We start from the raw sequence: 16,070 nt of genomic DNA on the forward strand, positions 1-16,070 counted from the left end.
ACAGACACGGTATTTTCTCGTTACACAAGGTTCATCAGTTCACAAGGTTATATCAAACACAGTCATGGACAATTTAGTGTCTCCAATTCACCTCACTTGCATGTATTTGGACTGTGGGAGGAAACCAGAGCACCCGGAGGAAACCCACACGGACACAGGGAGAACATGCAAACTCCACACAGAAAGGACCCGGACCGGCCCACCTGGGGATCGAACCCAGGACCTTCTTGCGCTTATCATGTAAAAGCAGCACTAGACTCTGTAGTTAGCTAACACTGATGAATTCTGGTTATTAGGTGTAAAAGTTGGAAATGCATAAATGCTGTGGAAAGAGAATAAATCAGGACAGATTATCTTACACAAACAAGACATACACAGAGAAAACATCTATGAAGTGTAACTGCATTTATTTAGGACCCATAACACCTTGTAAAAGGTTTTTTTTTTTACTCAAAAATGTTTCTAAAGCCATAACTGCAATCTAAAATGGAATTAGAAAAAAATAAATAGTAACATCCTTTTAACTAAACAACTTTGCTAATAAACTACCGTGTTTGTTCGTGTTTGGGAATCATTGTCCTGGATTGAATCAGTGAAGGGAGTTGATTGAAAAGAACCGATTCGCCGTTGAATCAATAAATCGGACATCACGCGTGTTTGAATGTAAACGGTAACTAGTGGAGTTTAACGAATTAACAGGTATGTTTACTCATTTTTAAATCTAAATGTAAGTTTAGTGTTGTGAATTGCCATACTAAATATCTAAATTGTAGTGTTGTCACTGTTTTAAACGCGGGTTCAATCAATTATGTGGCTTAAATTGTCAGGTTTTGGCAATTGGCCAGTTTGTAAAATTAGCCTCTAATGGGATAGACAGTAATATTAGCATATTCAATTAGCATAGCAACTAGCTAGCTAAAGCTGAAATAAAATGAACTGTATTTATTATTAACAAAGTTAAAGTACCAGTATGCAACTTTTGGGCTTCAAAAAATTTAGACCCCGCGGGTCTGAATGATTTTGCATAATTGATTTACAGAATAAAAACTTAAGATTGCAAGGGAATGACAAGTTAGTATACACATTCAATGATTTTAATAACCGCAGTCCTATCTGTTATTAAATCATGCAAAATCTGATTAGACATCTAGGTCTAAATACCCAAATTAAAGTATTTAATAATTTGGGGTTCCCAGTAGCTTCCAACACAGGAGCACAATTTGAGGATTTTTTTCCATGTGACTCCTACTGTACATTTTTAATTAGAAATTCCATGCTGCAGATAACAAATAACTCAGAAAACCTTAAATTCAGAAAAGCTGGGACAAAATGATTGAAAACCTAAACATCTCTGGTCATATGGTTCTCGTCTCCACTAAGTCTGGAGGAAAAGTGATAAAATTGACACACTTTTTATGACCCACTAAGTGGTCTCCTGCTGATGGAGAAAACCTCAAGAATGTTTTCACCCCTCCAGGACAAAGGGATAAGATAAGACTTTATTGATCCCCTTAGGGAAATTAACTTGTTACAGCAGTATGAAGACAGGAAAAACAGAAAGAAATACAACTAAGTGAAAATATTGCACACATAGTGTGTAGTTATTTACTCTAAAAATATCTAAAAAATAATATATACATTCGGATATGCAAAATATATTAGGTATTGCACTTATTGTAAATAAATACACCATGAACATGAATATAAAAGAATAGGTATGAGTGACATTATTATATATTATTACTGTTGTAAGCTCTGATGGCTGCTGGAATGAAGGACCTGCGGTAGCGCTCCTTCTTGCACAGGGGGTGGAGGCGTCTGGTACTGAAGGAGCTTGTTAGGTCTCCTACAGACTCATGTAGTGGATGTGTGGTGATGTCCAGGATGGATAATTGTCTACCTTTATTGCTGATGTTCATATAATTTCAAAATCCTTAGTTTCTGGGCCAGTACTGACCAACGGCTCATGGCTGAGAAATCAATCCAAAGATTACAAAAAGAAAACTTCAGAGAATGAGAATGAATTTTTTTTTGTTCTGCTAGTTAAATAAAAAAACAAGTAGTGACTATTTTCCTTATTAAACTACACATTTATTAACATTGCGTGCAGGGGGACAGTCAAAGCTTGGAGCATATTATTTGTGATATTATTAATTTATACACTTATCAATTAGTGTAGACAAATGCCTAAAGTTAATACTTTAAAAAAGCGTCAACATATTTTTAGACTTTTAATGGTCACCATTACTATAATCTTTGATTTTGTAAGGTTTTAATAGACTTGTTACCTTAAAGCCACCATTATCCCTTAATTCCGTCTATTAAAGTCTATCAAATATTTGCTTTTATGAGATTACAGAATATCACAGATTACATTTACACAAATTCGCTGTTAGAATTAGCTAATTCCTTTGTTCTGATATTATAAAACAGTAGTGGATGGTGTGCATGTGTTTGTACAGGATGTGTGACGGGGAGCTGGTAAAAAAGATGTTGCGCGCCGTACTGCAGAGCAGCAAGAGTGGTGTGGCTCTGTCTCGATTGCAGGGTGATTACAGAGCTCTGACTGGAGAGTTCATACCTCACTCACAACTGGGTTACAGAACCCTGGAGATCTACCTGAGAAGCATCCCCAGCGTAGTGCAGCTCAGACACTCCCACACCGGAGAGGTCAGGCTGTGTGCTTGTTTGTGCATAATGTAAACAGAATTGTCTAAAGCTGCGTCCGGAATCGCATACTTCCATACTCAATAGTACGCGAAATGAGGACGCGAGAGCGGTTAGTATGTCCGAATACACAGTATACACAAAGAGGTACGCGAGAAGTACCCGGATGACCTACTTATTGGGCAGCCATGTTTGAGTATGCAAGCGATGCACACTTGCGGTCCGCTAATGTATCCCATAATGCAACTGGAGCTGCGTAGGCGTTCGAAGCGTAATAAGAAGCAAGAAAGATAGCGGTCCTCTGTTTACAAGTGTAAGTAAGATAAATAAAATAAAACATTTTAAAGACGAATAAATAACAAAAACACGATAAATATCCAAAAGTTTGGCGAGTGGGGTTTGTAATGAGTCTGTAACCATGGTGATATTACGTCATCACGTCCCACGTCATCACTTGACGTTGGAAAGATGGCGGATGTAGTGCGTAGCGGTGTTGTGTGCATACTGCATACTTCTGTACTGGAAGTATGTACTTTTTTACCGGCAGAGTAGTGCATACTTCCTCCAATCTAGTACGTACTCTCTAAGTATGCGATTCCGGACGCAGCTTATGTGTAGGCATGTCCCAAAATGAAAAACATTAATAGGAAATGTGCTGATAAGCAGTTTTGCAGTTACATTGCATTCCATCAGCTGCTATTATTTTCAAGTATGACTATCAACTTAATTATCCAAACAGTTTAAAAAGCTATAGATGTAATTGTTCTAATGCAGAGTCATTCAGTAGTGCATGCAATGTCTATTCTGACTTTTTTGTTTATTTATTGTAATGTACTTGAAGAGTATTTTAGATACTATAGAAATATAAGTATTGAATTGGGATCCTATATGTTTGTGTGTGTGCTTGTGACTATATAGGTGGTGTGTTTTGCTGCTATTTGTGAAGAAACAGCACACATTGCTCAGCTGGTGGCTCGGCAGAAGAGCTCGAAGAAGTCGAGCAGCTCTCACTTACTGAACTGCCACATGCGAGCTAAAACTTCCTCACTGTTCACCCGTAATGGTAACTCTTTGGGAATCTCTGTGAATTCTGATTCATTTAGCCAGATAGAGAAATGTCTGAGTGAGCCAGTAAACCCCTAGAAGCATTTCTAATCTTAGATTATGATTATTAGGGTTAAGAGCTGTTTTGATGTGTGTTTAAATTTTCTTACATAATTTACTAATTATTTTTGTTTGGAATTTTAAAGCTGTTCCTCGGTCATCCCTGAGGCAGCCCAGTCAGATGAACCGTTCTTCTCATGGTTTTACCCCCCAGTCTTCAGGCTCACTTACCGGTTCCCAAAGTGACCAGAGACAAGTTTATATCAACAATCGAGTTCCTGCCCCACACAGCAAGAACCTTTTAGGGTAAGAAAAAGTTCTGCAAATAATGGATGACTAATCTACATCACTGTATCTGCTTAAAAGATAAAAGTATTAAGTCCTGGTCACACCAAAATCTTGCTTAGTTCATGGTCAGGCTGACACAGGGAGACTTTTACATACAGTTTAACATCTCAATTTGGGAACAAAACACAAACACAAACGTTTAATACATTTGGAGTTTGTTGGTAATCTGCCCTGCCTGTCAGAGTCGCAGTAAGCAAGCTAAACCAACTGTTGTTTGGTTTCTCTGTGAGGTTTACAAGCTGCAGTCTTGTCTCAAGCAAGAATAGACCAACATTTCACTTACAAAACTGCAACAATTAGTGTCCTCAGTTCCCACATCAATATTATTAATAGGACAGGTAAACATGCCTCTGCTCCGACCTTGTTTGAGTGTGTTACAGGTATGAAATTCTAAATGTATTAATATTTCCAAAATACGCCGCTCAGGTGGCGCAGCGGTAAAAAGAAACGCGCTGCAACCAGGGCTGGATTCTGAGAAGCGTGGTATCGAATCCAGCCTTGCTTTACCGGTTCGAAGCTGAGTGGCTATATGAGCAACGATTGGCCGGTTGCTCATGTGGGGGGTGGGACAAAGAACCGGATGTGGGTCTCTCTCTGTCAGAATGCGATTGCGTTCTCTGCCGGCTGATTGGAGGCGCTTACACAGAAATGGGAGGGGGTGCCCTTAGGGTGTGTCTCTCCGCATGCAACGCTAGGTGGCGCCAAACTCGTCAATGTGTGGGTGGCAAAGATGCATCTGGCTGCTGCTTGTGTTTCGGAGGGGATACGGGTTAGCTTCAATCACCTCCGTCAGGGCGGGGTTCGGCATAGACAGAGAGGAAGCACGATGCTAATTGAACAATTGGATGCGCTAAAAAGGGAGAAAAAGGGGTAAAAAAATCCAAAATACAATCAAATTGGTCTGTGAAAAAATTTGAAATATTTTTCTGTGTGCTTGATTCTTGTTTTTTATGGCATTTTACAAAATGTTTCAGCTTCTCTGGAAATGGATTTTGTAAATAACAATATAACTTACGCATGTGATGTGACTTAATGTCAGTTTCTGCTGACTTTTAGGCCTGTCATGCAAGATAAATTTCAGCACAATGTGACCACTCACAAGATTTGTAAAAATTCAGGTAATTAATTATTTCCTTCTCTTACACACACACACACACACACACACACACAAAATGTTACGTACACGTTGGTCAGTGTTGTTTGGTTTCCTCAAGATGGCGATGTGCAGCTGATTCAGAGCCGAATGAAACAGCTCCTGGAAAAATACAACAGTGGTGTGTGGCTCTCCAAACTACCTGAGCTCTATAAAACAATGTTCAATCAGGAGCTTCCATCACCCACACTGCAACTGCTGGAGACCTGGACACACGTCTGTACTGTAAGTACAACACATGCAATGCTTTAAATGACAGTTCTGCTTTTAAATGGCCTTTATCCACATATTTAGGAACAATCCATTATCAGGGTTTTTAGTGTGATTGCAGATAGCAATCACACTATTGTTATCCGTTATTTTTACAGTTAGTTTAAATACTGTAGTCCATCTGTACCCACAATACATTACAGGCTTGTTTGAGAAAGGACGTCATCACTGCAGGATTGTGTTTACATGTTAGTAGATTAAGAGTGGACTTGGTTTAGCTAGCCAAACCAATTTATTATTAATCAATTTCATTTTTAGCTGTTTTTGAATGGAATAAATAGTAGACTGACTAATGGATAATAAAATTTAATTGCTGATTAGTTGTTGCAGCCTTAATCTCATTAAACCTGTTACTGTACACAGTACATCATAATGCATGTTATGTATGTATTTTTTCAGGTAGAGAAACCAGGTGGAGTTAATGTAATGGGTCATCTGATTTACCCCGCTAAAGAGTGCTCCGTAAAACCCAACGCCTCCCCTCCTGTGCTACAGAAACCTTCCAAAACCCCCAGCAAACCAATCAAACCTTCTATCACACAATCCCCAGCCTTTCCTTTTACCAAGCCCATGAGGCCGGTCACTCCTGAATCCTTAAGTCATTCTCTGCCCACACCTCCATCCACACCTCCTCCATCTGTTTCTCAGGACGTGAAGAATAAAGTGCGAGAGCTGCTGAATAAATACAGCAATGGTCTCTGGGCCCACGCTCTGCCCCGCCTCTTTCAGGAGGTCTTCAGGTACCGAGACACCTAAACACACTCAACTTTTTCCTGAAAAGGTCTTGCTAACCCTTTACTTTTCACTTCCAACTGTTGACTTTTAACTTGTAACCAAGGGCTAGAATGCTTAGTCATTTCAGTGATAATGCAGCTTGCTTTTGGCCAATTGTAATGTAGTCCTTGTCATTTTTTTATGACATGTTTCTGGGTTTTGGTTTTAAAATTATGTATTTAACCCATTCAGCTCCTCATATGACTTTAGTACTTTACACCTGAAGTTGCAAAAACAAATCTTTTAGGTTTTTCATTAGACAAAATAATTAGCTTGGGTAGTGCAGTGGTTTATAACACTAGCCCACGGTCAGTGAGAGTTTACATTTCAGTGATGCTATTGGCTGAGTGTCTATACTGATATGATTTGGCTTTGTCTGAGCGAGAATGGTCAAAGCCTTCAGTGGATTGGTGCCCTGTGCAGGGTGTGTTCATGCTTTGCGTCCAGTGATTTTGGATGATACCAGACCTACCTCCACCCTAACCAGGGTAAAGAGGTTGATGAAAGCAGGAAAACAAATGAAATAAGTATAAGCAATTTCATAATTAAGCTGCTTTTACTTTGATGGGGCTATTGCCTCTGTACCACTGCTACTTGGGGGAATATTGGGCATAAAGTTACTGAATTATTTGTATCACTGGGTAATTCACTTCTAGAAAGACTGAAAGACACGTTCTTTATTAATTATTTTATCCTCAGTCAAAGAAAACTGCTTCTGCAGTATTTAGCTTTTCAAAGGTTAACGTTTTCATAAAGTGTTTGATATAGCAGGTTTTTAATCATTATTGTTTACTTGTTGTCTCTCCTTCTTTCAGGTGTGATTTTCCAGAGTCTCTGCTTGATGACCTCTCTCCTCTTGCTGAAATATGTTTTATTGAGTATCCGGTACCTGCAAATCGCACCAAAGCAATTTTATACACCCTGCCCACTATTAGCACTCCTCCAAAGCCCTGCCCTCGGCCCGGCTTACCTGTCATAACCTGCGCTGGCAACCTAGGGGTGCCACCGCTGCCCCAACCGAATGAGGAGTTCCCCTCTGTGCTGGTGATTGAGGCCAACAGCACCGACAGTGTTATATTTAGGTAAAAAAAAAAAAACACATGCACCATCACAGAAAGTTGTTTTTGGCATGCTTTGCACAATTTTTTTAACCAAATCTGTACCACTGACCCTGGTTACTAAGCAACAGTGTTAACCCTCTCAACTTCAGCAAACAATTTAACCATCATGATAAAAAGCATCATGATGTTTCCAAAACTGGTCTGGAAAAAAGTAGCGCACTGATGAACATTTATTTTTTTAAATATGTGTGTGTACATATACACATATTACATGTTTTTAGTTGTAATTCTGTTAAAAAGACTTGCAAATGAATGCTGTCTGTTTTTGACATTATTCTTAAAGTCCCAACACTTCCAAATGAGTCTGCTGGTTTGTGAGTGGTGTTTATTTGTGTAGATATGTAGGTAAAGGTTTCTCTCAGGCTCTGGAGAAGATGGAAGAGGACATGTTTGAGTTTTACAAAACCCAAAAGCCAGGGTATTCCATCTACTCCCCTACTCTTGCTCAGCTGGTGGCAGTAGCTGCGGATGATGAGTGTTTGCTTAGAGCTCAGGTGCATCAGATCACCGAGAATGATGTTAAGGTATGAGAGGCTGTGTGGGACATGTCCCAACTTTTTGGATGCACTGTATTTCTTAAAGCTGAAATGATCCTGTTGAACTGAGCAATCAAAACAACTGATATTTATTTATTTTTTAAATGTTGAACAGTCAGTACATGTTTGAGAGATATTTGTCTCACAAGACTGGTGGGGCTAAAGTTTAAACTTATGTAATACTACACCCTACAGTATTAAACAGTGTGTATAATTAATGCATTGCATATGTTTATAATAAACATTGCATGTTTAACAAAAGTGGATTTCACTTCTGTGTGTGTGTGCACACAGGTGTACTATGTAGATCATGGATTTTCTGAGGTGGTAAACAGACAGAAGCTGTGGCAGCTTGCTGATCGTTTTCTCTCTTTGCCGTTCCAAGCAACCAGCTGCCAACTGGCAGGTACTGCACACATCCGGCTTTATTTCTTGAATATCTGAATGAGAACATGGTCTTGTATGCTAATGTTATGCTTATAGCAAATAGCTGCATTATTTTCTCTAAACTAAAATTTTCTTTGTTGTGTAAATCAAATAGTATGAATCCCCAATAATTCATTACAATATGTACTTGTAACACTACAAAATGTGGAAAAGTTCAAGTGGGGGAATACCTAGGCAAGGCACGATTACCTAGAATACTGTTACCTAGAAAATTTCTAAAACAAATTGTACCTTGTAACATCGATCTACAACACAGTTTTGTTTTCATGTGTTTGAGGTCTGGAGCCATTCAGTGAAGAGAAAGCGGTTCTGAAGACACTGGAGTCCGTTGCTTTTGGCAAGACGCTGTTAGCTGAGCTAGTAGAGCATGAGGCTCCACCCCTCATGGTGCTGTATGACACTTCACAGGAAACGGACATTAACATAAACGCTACCTGTCTCCGAGCACTGCAGGATAAAACCATGGAAAATCCACTACAGGTTACATCATACACACTTGCTTAAACAGATTACTAGACTTTTAAGTATGAAGTATGTGACATATACTGATAAGTTAAATAAACCTACACTTATATGCAAAGGTTTTAGGCACCAATTGCCAAATTGAAGTAAACACAAAAAATAAACACAACCACTGCAGGCAACATGCTATCAAAGAAATTAAAGTGGGTCTGTCAAGACAAGTTGCAAAAGGTCAAGAAAACTCTCAGATAAAACTTGTATTCTGGGCAAAAAGAAAAACAAAATCACAAATATTACAACAAAGAATCTGCAGAAAGGCTTAGCTGAGGCTCCCGTCATCCCTACATGGGTCAGACCATGAGCAACATCCGTGACTTAATGCCTGCTAGTGTGAATGCAGTCTGGTGTCTAATACTTCATTTTCACCTGTTTAGGTCAACAGCTCATACACAAATATATGCATAACTAAAGTGGGCTCAGACGGCAGTGTGTTCTGCCAGCTTCCATCCCGAGGTCTCTCCAAGCTCCGAGACATTATGGACAAAATCGAATTGTACTTCATCTCTCAGGTACTTCGTTTCTTCTCATCTTGTTGTTAACTGTGTAACAGTTTTTTGTTACAAACTAAAATTTGAAAATAAAAGTTGGGACATTAACAGTTTTCCTATAATGGATTGTATTACATCATTGAGTCTGTATTGTTTGTGTGTGTGCAGGTTTCATGGGAGCTGTTGGTGTCTCAGCCTTTCTGTGGTAAAGTGTGTTTGGCTCGACATAAAGACAAATGGGCCCGAGTAGAGGTAAAATAACATGCACTCAACATGCTTACTGTTTGAATCATATATTCAGTGTGTTAATAAATGAATTTTTTTCAGATCATTAACCTGCATGGTAGTCGTGTTGTGGACGTGATGTTTGTGGATTTGGGGTTTCCTGCTTCTCTGGAGCTTAGTGATTTGCGAGAGATTCCAGCACTGTTCATCAGAGATCTTATTACTATACCAGCACAGGTACACGCACCACCACTGTTAATGATTCTGTTCATCAGAAGATCCGTATAGGACATTCAGCCTTGACGCACAGACACCTTCTCTTGGGGGAAGATGCGCCAAACTGCCAGTACTGTGGATCACAGTTATCAATAAAACATATCCTGACAGAATGCCAAGCCATCGACAATAGCAGAAAAACATATTACAAAGACACTAATATGAAAGATCTTTTCCAACACAATAATCCACAAAAAATACTTAATTTCTTGAATTATCTAAAAATAAAAAACCAAATATAGTACATCAATTTTGATTTAACTTAAACTTGGTTTTTGAACCCACATATAATGCCATGTACATAGCCAAATTGAGCTGGAATGGCAATAAACAAAAACAAACAAACATCATCAGAAGATTCCTCTCTTCTGGATTTATTTTCTGTTTGTAGGCTGTGAGATGCTGTTTAGTCGAGGTGGAGGAGCATGAAGATGTTTGGCCTCCTGATGTTGTCCTGTGGCTCAGAGAGACCCTAATCAATGCAGATACATGCACCATGAAGGTCTGTTAGTCCTTGAACCTTTTAATAGCTTCATTATGCTTTTAAATGTGTCTGATTTAATTACGCAACATAAGCAATCTGACTTTCAGGTTGTTTTTTATCAGAAGCGTTAGTTCATCAATTAAAACTTTTTGTTGCCGTAGTTTAAGTCAACTTAGTCCAACTTTCCCTCCTTTATACACGGGCCAGTTGTGTTCGTGCGAATGCCCAGGCTGGTGGCTCTGCTCTCCCCTAAGTCGAAAAATAGTTTGACGGCAAGCTGGTTGAGAGAGGCTATGATCGACAATTTCTCTCCTGATGAGTGATCTGTTTAATAATCTCATCAACTTATATACAACTATGCAAGCTTTACAAGTGATGCGTTCGATAGCATTTCCACCACCACCCGTACAGCTCCAGATGTACGTATGTAACTGCCAATAAGCAGTTCTGGTGGTTGTTTTCTGTAGCTATGTCTAAACTTGGGGCTCTTTTTTTTACCACAGGCTGTTTTATCAGTAGCAAAGCAGTTTATAAAACGTTTTGTGACATCAAGCTCATTTTTATCATTGACCCATCAAAATGCAGCTGCCATTGTTTTGATGATGGCCAGAGCTTGTTAGAAACTCTGTTGGGAGTTGGCAAATATAAACTTCATTACATGAAGGAGTGGAGATAAACCAATTGGCCAAAAGTATGTGGACACTTTCCTAATTATTGATCTCAAGTGTTTTAGACAGACCCCTTGGTAATTGGTGTATAAGGTCAGCTATATAAAATCAAATACATGCTTCATATAACTTTTTGGCAACAGTTTGGACCAGGCCTTTTTTTTCTGTACCTACATGACTGAGCCAGTGGGAACAAAACAAGGCCTATAAAGACAGGGTTTGATTGTAAAGGGACCTGGCCTTTCTCTGATTGTGTGTGTGTGCTTGTGTGTACAGATTTCACATTTGGACTCTACAGGTCAGGTCCATGTTTATCTGTTCCTTGGTTCTGGACCTCATGATCGCAGCTCCAGTGTAAACGTACAGCTCATCTCCTCATTTTCTGTCTGTCGTCCGGCCCCTATCGAAACTGTGCCAGTGCATGCTTTACCAGAAGCGGGCGATACCCCTCTGCTGCCCAACCCCCCTGTCCTTACTCCGGTACTAGAACTTCCTGGTGAGGGGCAGAACCTAGACGTGTTTGTGTCGGTGGCATGTCACCCAGGGCATTTTGTGCTGCAGCCATGGCAGGAGTTGTACAAGCTGGTGGTGCTGATGGGGGAGATGATCTTGTACTATAACCGGCAAGAGGAAAGACGCATCGCCATAGAGAAGAACCACATCTACGCTGCCAAGATCAACAGAAAGTAAGCTTACAAATATAAAAATAGCCTACAATCTGTCTTGCTTATCCGGCATACTGTTAGCAAGCTGTTTGCATAGCAATAACAACAACCATACACAAACATTTTAATCTAATTATGATTTTTGACTTACTACAAGCCTTATTGCTGAATTTTTTTTGAACAGTTTACATTCAGGGCGCAGCAGTAAATTACGCTAGCCCACTACCGCTGGGATCCAGTGTTGCAAACCCCAACAGTGCAGTTGGGCATTTACAGACAAACATAATTGACTGTGTCTGGGAGGAGGGGGTTCGGGATGGTGGCCGAGGCCTCACGATGGATTGATGTCCTGTCTGGGATGTATTCCTGTGTTGATTTTGGGGAAACTGGACCCATTGTCACCCTGACTAGGACAAAGCAGTGGTAAAACATGAAAAAAACCCAATCTTTTAAGGTTTTAAACTCATCCGTTTATTTCCTTGTGCAATAACTGTACTTCGTAAAAAATTTTTTAGACATTGTATAACTCATTTTTAAGTCGGGCCTTACTTTAATATTTTTTTAACTTTAAAATGAGATCAGACAAGAAATTTACAGCCATGAACTTAAGTTGTTTTGTGTCCTGTTTTTGTAATACTCTCTTTATCTGTAGTTGGCACCGTGTGTTGGTGAAAGGTGTTCTGTCAAACTCGTTGGTTTCGGTGTATGAGCTTGACTATGGGAAACACGAACTGGTTCACACCTCTCAGCTCCGCACCCTCATTAATGAATTCAGACAGCTGCCCTTTCAGGCAATCCCCGCCCAGCTTGCAGGTAAACACGGACACACAGTCAATACTACTTTAAAGCTGCATGTTGCACCAAGTTAATACACAATTTTTTAGCCGATCAAAAAACAGGATATTCCATGACTGATGTAGATATAAACAAACTGTGATAACCTAGCAATCACCTAGAATACTATGGCAACCACCTGTGAATTGATGTGAAACTTTTTACCAGCCACCTAACAATCCTCTGGAATACCATGAGAACTAGCTAGCAGGTAACAGCAAATAAAATAATAGCAACCGATTAATAACTACCAGTGATACCACAGCAACCATCTAACAAAGCTCTGTCAACTCCCTGGACCATCATAGCAGCCTCATAGCAAAACACATTTGTAATGCATGAACTTATTTTTTTATTAATTTAAGGCACGAATTTATTCAACACCAAAATCAAAAGGTTTCGCCCCTTAATAACTGGTTGCTATAGTGTTCATATGTAATGCTAGATTTGTATTTTACCAGACATAAACAAAAAGTTCCACAGGAAGTTCAATTTTGATTAAACTGTCCATAGAACATAATGTCAATTTTAAGTTTTGACTCTCTGATCCTCTCTTAGGAGTGAGACAGGGTAGCTGGAGTGAAGAAGCCTCCATTGTTTTCCGTAATCATGTGGAACAACACCCACTGGTGGCTCAGATTCACTCGGTCCAGCAAGGGGCACACCCATGGGAGAGAAAGCTTTCAGTCTACCTGGTGGATACATCGCAGGATCACTGCGATGTTTGGATCCACAACATCATGGCTGAGTTCATAGAAGACATTTCTAATGTTTAAAGCAATTAACACCAGCTTTAGTATGCAGCCTTACTACTTAAGCAGACGGCTGCACTGAATGGTGTTTACAATATATTGTAACGTTGTAAACTTGACAGAAAGCATGGTTACAATCCCATGCTGTTGCACTACAGTATTCACTGTATTTAACCTGAAAGCTTTTCCTTTTAGAAGAGTCCTTTGTATAGTTTGGACACCCCTGGTCAAATTCCATGTTCATGTTCATTTATTTGGTGAACACATCCTTTACAGAGAGCAAACATATTCCCATTTTAGTTCACATTATATATGTAGAGAGAGTGAGAAAAAGTAAATTAGCAATAATTGTGTGTTTTAATGTGTGGATGTTCTCTTAATTATACTTATGATACATGAAACGTGACCAGGGGTCACAGGGCATTTTCATAAGACTGTATAAACCCCCCTAAATTACTATTGTTTTAGCTGTTGATCTAAGTGTCCCAAATATTAACCTTTTTCCTGTGGTCGTGGTGGTTTGATTTTGTCGTGTTTATTTTTTGTTGTGCACTAAAAGTTTGTAACTGAGTGAAGTGATTTGTGTGTGTGTCGCACCTGAAATGAAACAGGAAAGAGTGGCTACACTGGAAAGAGTTGTGTTCAGTTTCTGAAGGCTTGTTCTGTACCATTATTAAATGAAAAGAATAATAATGTTTTGTGTATGTTTTTGATGTTTATGCAAAAACACAGCCTAATGCGTCTCAACAGAAATATTCTCCTGCGCCCAATTACCTCTCAACTGTAAAGATAAGTAGTTTGGTTGTTGGGGATATTTAGTCAAGGGCATTTAACTTTGATGGTCTTTATGGTTGATGGCTGGTGATATTTAAGGAGTCATCGCTGAAACTTTGTAATGCTCCAGTTGGTGGCAAAGCTGTGTTTTGAACACTTGTTTTTATTTATTAATTTATTAGGTTTTTAATGTCATGTTTTACACACTTTGGATACATTCATGACAGAAACGGTAGTTACCCGTTACACAAAATTCATCAATTCACATGTTTAATGTCAAACAGTCACTGATAATTTTGTATCTCCAATTTACCTCACTTGCATGTCTTTGGACTGTGGGAGGACACCCACACAGACACGGGGAGAACATGCAAACTCCACACAGAAAGGACCCAGACCGCTTCACCTGGGGAGCGAACCCAGGACCTTCTTGCTGTCAGGCAACAGTGCTACCCACTGAGCCACCTGATCGCTTGTTTTAAGAAGGACAATTCCTGGAGCACTGAGTAATGGAGTAGATTAATTATGGCCTGAAAGTCCATCAGAATTTCTTTACATCTTGAAGGATGTGTGTGTGAAGGGTGCTACCATCAGCATGTGGTTAGAATTATTTAGTAGGTGGTTTAATGTTCATATATCCTCACTTCCAGTAAGAATCGCAGCATCCTCATCTCTACCACCTCCAGCTCCCTCTCCTGTCAAGTGAAGATTAAAATCTGAACAATTATGGTAACTTGTATTTATAGTGAAGGGATCTGAGCTTGATTGCCTTTATGGTTGATGGCCATTTGACTGGTGAGATTTAAGGAGTCATAGCTGAAACATAAACTTCAATGCTCCTGTTTGTGGCATTTACATTTACATTTTTGGCATTTAGCAGACGCTCTTATCCAGAGCGACTTACAGAAGTGCTTCCATAGTGAACATTACCTTACTCTAGTTTAAGAAGAACAACAGTCCAAGAACACATCTGCTAAAATCTGTTACAACCAAAGTTTTTTTTTTTTTTTTTGAAAGAAAAGAAAGTGTTAGTAAGTACAAGTCAGCTTAAGTGGCAGAGCTGTGTTTTGAAGAAGGACAAATCCTGGACCACTGAGCAATGGAGTAGATAGATTATGGCCTGAAGGTCCATCAGAATTTCTTTACATCTTGATGGGTGTGTGTGGGCGGCTTGGTGGCTAAGTGGGTAGCACTGTCGCCTCACAGCAAGAAGGTCCCGGGTCCTTTCTGTGTGGAGTTTGCATGTTCTCCCCGTGTCTGCGTGGGTTTCCTCTGGGTGCTCCGGTTTCCTCCCACAGTCCAAAGACATGCAAGTGAGGTGAATTGGAGATACAAAATTGTCCATGACTGTGTTCGATTTAACCTTGTGAACTGATTAACCTTGTGTGTAATGAGTAACTACCGTTCCTGTCGTGAATGTAACCAAAGTGTAAAACATGACGTTAAAATTTTAATAAATAAACAAACAAACATGATGGATCTGTGTGACGGGTGGTACCATCAGCCTGTGGTTAGAATTATTTAGCACAGTAGGCGATTTTATGTTCATATAGCCTCACTTCCAGTAAGAATCACAGCATCCTCATCTCTACCACCTTCAGCTCCCTGTCTTGTCAAGTGAAGATTAAAATCTGAACAATTATGATAACTTGTATTTGATGACCATTTGACTGGTGAGATTTAAGGTGAAGCTTAATTAGGCAGTTGTAGCCTAGCGGTTAAGGTACTGGACTAGTAAGCAGAAGGTTGCTGGTTCAAACCCCATTACTGCTAGGTTGCCACTGTTGGGCCCTTGAGCAAGGCCCTTAACCCTGAATTGCTTAGACTGTATACTGTAAGTCACTTTGGATAAAAGCGACTTACTAAATGCCGTAAATGTAAATAACCCCAATGCTGCGTTTTGAAGAAGGACAGATCCTGGACCACTGAGCAATGGAGTAGATGGATTATGGCCTGAAAGTC

The 16,070-nt window shown here is 39.6% G+C and overlaps 1 protein-coding gene across 3 annotated transcripts; it reads left to right on the top strand.

Moving 5' to 3' along the window:
- Positions 1-631: 631 nt before the first annotated feature.
- Positions 632-14,027, top strand: tdrd7a (tudor domain containing 7 a). Of its 3 annotated transcripts, XM_063009069.1 has the most exons (18): positions 632-699; positions 2,463-2,670; positions 3,586-3,730; positions 3,918-4,077; positions 5,176-5,237; positions 5,334-5,497; positions 5,942-6,282; positions 7,132-7,398; positions 7,775-7,961; positions 8,268-8,379; positions 8,698-8,900; positions 9,317-9,451; positions 9,599-9,682; positions 9,758-9,892; positions 10,323-10,433; positions 11,360-11,769; positions 12,401-12,561; positions 13,141-14,027. In XM_063009069.1, the coding sequence occupies exons 2-18, from the start codon at positions 2,464-2,466 to the stop codon at positions 13,356-13,358; spliced, it is 3,102 nt and encodes a 1,033-aa protein (XP_062865139.1). In that variant the 5' UTR covers positions 632-699; position 2,463; the 3' UTR covers positions 13,359-14,027. The 3 variants fall into 3 exon arrangements, 2 of the variants coding, with proteins under 2 accessions (XP_062865139.1, XP_062865138.1); XR_010014662.1 differs by lacking the exons at positions 632-699; positions 13,141-14,027 and adding an exon at positions 11,933-12,171 and having other exon boundaries at positions 1,182-2,670; positions 12,401-12,487; XM_063009068.1 differs by lacking the exon at positions 632-699 and having other exon boundaries at positions 1,654-2,670.
- Positions 14,028-16,070: the final 2,043 nt, after the last annotated feature.

This window comes from Trichomycterus rosablanca, chromosome 14 (assembly GCF_030014385.1).
Source record: "Trichomycterus rosablanca isolate fTriRos1 chromosome 14, fTriRos1.hap1, whole genome shotgun sequence".
In the NCBI taxonomy this organism is placed as follows: domain Eukaryota; kingdom Metazoa; phylum Chordata; class Actinopteri; order Siluriformes; family Trichomycteridae; genus Trichomycterus; species Trichomycterus rosablanca.

Excerpts from the sequence above, each read along its gene's own strand:
- tdrd7a (XM_063009068.1), top strand. The coding sequence starts at position 2,440 with ATGGTGTGCATGTGTTTGTACAGGATGTGTGACGGGGAGCTGGTAAAA. Across the intron at positions 7,399-7,774 it reads ACCGACAGTGTTATATTTAG|ATATGTAGGTAAAGGTTTCT; the intron begins GTAAAAAAAAAA and ends TTATTTGTGTAG. Across the intron at positions 8,380-8,697 it reads AACCAGCTGCCAACTGGCAG|GTCTGGAGCCATTCAGTGAA; the intron begins GTACTGCACACA and ends CATGTGTTTGAG.